Source organism: Microtus oregoni, unplaced genomic scaffold, assembly GCF_018167655.1.
Source record: "Microtus oregoni isolate MIOR12 unplaced genomic scaffold, Mior012 000054F_ref0000373, whole genome shotgun sequence".
Classification (NCBI taxonomy): domain Eukaryota; kingdom Metazoa; phylum Chordata; class Mammalia; order Rodentia; family Cricetidae; genus Microtus; species Microtus oregoni.
In genome coordinates this window covers 2,796,545-2,801,335 of record NW_024543830.1, presented here as the reverse complement: position 1 = coordinate 2,801,335, position 4,791 = coordinate 2,796,545, and the positions used below count along the sequence as shown (strand labels likewise).

The 4,791-nt window shown below is 43.0% G+C and overlaps 1 protein-coding gene and 1 non-coding gene across 2 annotated transcripts; one reads left to right on the top strand and one right to left on the bottom strand.

The window, feature by feature from the left end:
* The first annotated feature begins 1,500 nt into the window (after nucleotides 1-1,500).
* LOC121438121 lies at nucleotides 1,501-1,604 on the top strand. Its single transcript, XR_005973063.1, has one exon. It is a non-coding gene; the product is annotated as a U6 spliceosomal RNA (small nuclear RNA).
* Nucleotides 1,605-1,718: 114 nt separating this feature from the next.
* LOC121438031 (ras-related protein Rab-14) lies at nucleotides 1,719-4,551 on the bottom strand. Its single transcript, XM_041638214.1, has one exon. The coding sequence runs from the start codon at nucleotides 4,380-4,382 to the stop codon at nucleotides 3,735-3,737; it is 648 nt and encodes a 215-aa protein (XP_041494148.1). The 5' UTR covers nucleotides 4,383-4,551; the 3' UTR covers nucleotides 1,719-3,734.
* Nucleotides 4,552-4,791: the final 240 nt, after the last annotated feature.

Genomic DNA, 4,791 nt, shown 5'->3' with positions numbered 1-4,791 from the left:
GTGCTCTTAACTGTTGGGCCATCTCTGAAACTCATTACTAAACCAGTGCGCTCTGGATTTTTTAAAATTATCTTTCTTAACCAGGCAGTGGTGGTGCACGCCTTTAATTCCAGCACTCAGGAGACAGAGGCAGGCAAATCTCTGAGTTCAAGACCAACCTGGTCTATAGAATGAGTTCGAGGACAGTCAGGGCTATGCACAAAGAAACAAAGAAATCCTGTCTCGAAAAGCAAAAAACAAAAAAAAAAGTTTTTTTCTTTATTCTTGAAAATTTCATACATATATACAATAAAATAGGATCATATTCTCCTCCCATCTCCTCCCTCCAAGTCCTTCCATGCGCCTGCAACATGCTCCCCTCCCACCCAACTAATTTCTTCTTCACACTGACTTTCCTTTTCTTTCTTTTTGTTTTGTTTTTCGAGACAGAGTTTCTCTGTGTAACAGTCCTGGCTGTCCTGGAACTCTCCCTGTAGACCAGGTTGGCCTCGAACTCACAGAGATCCGCCTGCCTCTGCCTGGGATTAAAGTGCTGGGATTAAAGGCGTGCGCCACCACTGCCCAGCTGATTTATTTTTAATTAGGTGTCTAATGTGTGTCTGTGTGCACACGTGGGGCTGTGCACGTGTGAGTACATGTGCCCACAGCATCCCAAAGGGGGTGCTGGATTCCTTAAGGGTACAGGAGATTGTGAGCTGCCTGATGTGGGTGTTGTTGATTAAACCCACGCCCTCTGCAAGAACAGTACGTACTTTTGGGGGGGGGGGAGTAGAGGGTTGAGACAGGATTTCTCTGTGTAGCCCTGACTGTCATGGAACTCACTCTGTAGACCAGGCTGGTCTCAAACTCAGAGATCTGCCTGTCTCTACCTCCCAAGTGCTGGGACTAAAGGCATACGCCACCACACCTGCCTTTTTAAAATTTATATATAACCCTGCATATTATACCTCTATAAGCGATGGGATCTGGAAAGCACACACACACCATACCAGAAATTTGGATGGCTTGATCTTGTGTAGGTAGTCACCCTGTACTTCCTGATTGCTAGCCACGATACACCAGGAGACAGCATTTCACTGTGCTGCTCATCCTCCAGCTACAGACTTCCTGAGCCCTGGGTGGAGAGACGGCTGGCTGAATAAAGACAACCCACGAAGAGCCGCACACTCACTCAGTCTCCCATTCTCAGCACGTTGGACAACTGCCCTCTGCAGAAACAAGGTTCTCCGACGAAGGCTGAGATCAGCCCAAGTGTGTGTCAACACACAACTCCAAAGGGCAGTTTGTCAGCGCGGCCACTGAGCACAACAGAGGCAGGCCCCACGCCCGGACCTGTGGCCACCAGGAGGCTGTGATTTACCTGTGACTGCATCTGCAGGCAGGGCTGTCCGGTGTGCTGGACTGTAGCATGCAGGGCGTGCAGCACTGGGCCCACTGATGCTTCTGACCTAGAAGCCTGCATGACACCTTCTGAAATCTAGTCAGCAAAGAAAGGACTTTGCACTGGCTTCAGCAGCACATACACTAAAATTGGAACAATGCAGAGATTAGCATGGCCCCTGTGCATGAATGACACACAAACTCGTGAAGCGTTCCATATTTTTGAAGAATCTATCTATAATATATTATGTCATAGATAAATACACTATATAGGTATATAATATATCTATAATATATAGATAGATTACATATTGTGAAGCATGCCATATTTTTTTTAATCTAGATACAGGTACTTTATTTACAAATATTTAGATAATAGCATTTTGTTACATCGAACGAAGAGTACAGCAGTCTGAATAAATCCTTCTGTCACAAAAACAAGACCCACTGTAACTGAGAGTCAGGGCATTGCACCTACACAAGTCGAAGTCGTCTTTAGTTTGATTGCTACCTTGTACCCCGATGGGTGATTTGTTTTGTTTTTGTAAATATATATACACACACCAGCAGGTCATGGTCCCTGGGCAAATCCCTTGTGATGCAACAGTGTAAGCAAATGGATCGCTCTAAGTCTTTAACAGAATATACCAATCTACTCCAGGAATCCTTTAAGTTAAACAAAGACAAAAGGAGAATCCACAAATAAACCAAATCCTATTTTCTGCACATTCCAGTTTTGGCTTTTATTTAACATTGACTATACAAAACTCTGGAACTACCACGTTTATAATCCAGAAAGATGTACTTTTTCATTAGTGTCTGGTAAAGAAGGATTTAAAATGTGAATTTTAAACACAGCATTGAGCTGATAGCATTATATAATGTGCCTAGGCTTCCCTGTGAGCACTTCCAATGACCTCTTGAATCCCAGCCACTTTCAACTCTAGAAACCAACCACGAAGAATTGAGTAAAACAGATGCCTTCTAAAGGTTTCTCTTACAAGGTGTTCTTTTTGTGGCCGACTACCCAGTGCAAAGTAGTAACTTTATGTCAGCATACACATTTAGAAACACTTTTCCTTTTACTAAACAACTTACACTAGCAGGACATAAAATAGCCCCTCATCCTATGAACACAAGTGATAGCATTAAATTATTTCACCTTAGTGTTAAAAATGCACAATTTAAAATCCCTTAACAGCAGACCTGTGGTTCCGGCTAGCTGGTCCAGAAGTTGACCATTCCAAGATAAAAGTATAAAACCTTAAAATGTGCAATATTAAACCCAGCCTTCTTCCTTTTTCTATACAGTAAGGCAAGAATGCAGCCTGTAACAAAATGTTTACAAAAAGAAAAGCAGGTCAGCACATTGTTGATTACACAAGAACAGTTAAGAAAATCAGCAGGTAAGCCACAGTGCAAAGATGGAATCGAATCCGCTAATGTTTCCGCTGATGCCAGGAGCTCTTTCCAGCATTATGTCTGTCCCCAAACACTGCCAGCACCAAGGTGGAGCCAGTATTACTTGTGAAACTGAAGTTGTGTCTTATTTCCTTGTGTGAGATGGAAGAGAGTAACATGGTCACATATAGGTCACACTGTACAAACTGGTATTTTATACTGTTCCAATGCCAGTAATCAATTTATTTTCTTCATTAAAATAATATACACAGAAGATATTGTTAGTTAGGTTCCTTCAAATTTTATACATATTTACGTTCTGTTAAAGAGAAAAGGATAAAATGGTGTAAAAAAAAAGATAAAGCTATTAATTAAGCACAAGAAAAGATAAATGAGTATTTTTCCCTGTGCAAGGCTAAGACAGAAGCAAACTGCATCAAGAAAAATGCCACCCCTACAACAGGGAATTTATCCAACAAAAACAAAAGCAGTTACAGACTCCCTTTTCTCTGCCATTGGAAGTCATTTCACAGCAATGAACTTTCTGGCTACAACAGACATACTTTAACAGTTTAAAGATGGGAAAAAGCTGAAGAGATCAAATTTAAACCGTACAGTGAGACAAAGCTTTGCCAAAAGGGAAGGTAAAAATCGAGTCCCGCATCAGTGCTCAGTTTAAATCATATTGGTGACAAACCTATCACGAGGACAATCAAAGGGGGAAAGTCTAGATTTACCATGCAGGAGAGATTTATTACTCTACTTGCCTTTGAGAACCTGATTACAACTAGTTGTTTAGCAGTTTAGTATTGTTAAACTGTTTTTACAAGAGTTGTTTTTTTCTTTTTTTAATTAAACCCAGTAAGATGTACATAAGACAAGGAGGCAGTAAAAAGTACTGCTTCCAACAGACAGATGTGAAAGGTCAAATGAGGGCCAGAGCAAAGAGGTCACTAGCAGCCACAGCCTTCTCTCTGGGGTTGGGGTTCACTGGTTAGCCGTCCTCCCTGTGGGGCTGAGGGTTTGTGTTGTACACCAGACTCGGCAGCATTCAGATCCAGGCTTCCATCCTGAATATTCTGATAGATTTTCTTGGCAGCCTCAAGAAAAGCATCTTCTACATTCTCTCCCGTTTTTGCACTTGCTTCAAGGAACAATAAGCCGTTTTCTTCGGCAAACTGTTTGGCTTCTTCATAGGTAACATCTCTCTGTGCTTCCAAATCTGCTTTATTTCCTATGAGAATTATTACAGTGTTTGGATTGGTGAGATTCCTTGCGTCTGTCAACCAGCTGCTTAAGTGGTTATATGTACTTCTTCTGGTGATGTCATACACCATGAGTGCACCCGCGGCTCCTCTATAGTAGCTCCGTGTGACAGCTCGGAACCGCTCCTGTCCTGCTGTATCCCAAATCTGCAGTTTGATTTTTTGGCCACTAACTTCAATTATTCTTGTACCAAACTCAACACCAATTGTGTGAGGGCAGTCAGCCATAAATTTTTTTTCTGTAAATTGGTGAAGCAAGCAAGATTTTCCTACTCCCATATCCCCAATAATAATATACTTAAAGATGTAAGAGTAGTTGTATGGTGCAGTTGCCATGGTGGCACTGGGGGGTTGCTGGTGGCTGGGCAGCTTTCCGGACGGGAGGGGGACGTCAGGACGAGGAAGCGGAGTGCGGACGCGGCGGAAGAGCGGCCGGGATCCGTCGGCCGAGACCCGGCAGGAAGGCGGGCTGGCCCGGGGTTGCAGACGCTCCGGCGGCAGGCGCGGTGGTGGCGGCGGCTGCTCCTGCGGCTCCCTCAGGATCCTCCTCGGGCTCAGCATGCCATATTTTTGAAAAATCTATCTATAATATATCTATATATAATATATTATATCGTGAAGCATTCCATATTTTTTTAAAGATTTATTTATTTATTATGTATACAACATTCCTTCCATGCCTGCCTGCAGGCCAGAAGAGGGCACCAGATCTCATTACAGATGGTTGTGAGACACCATGTGGTTG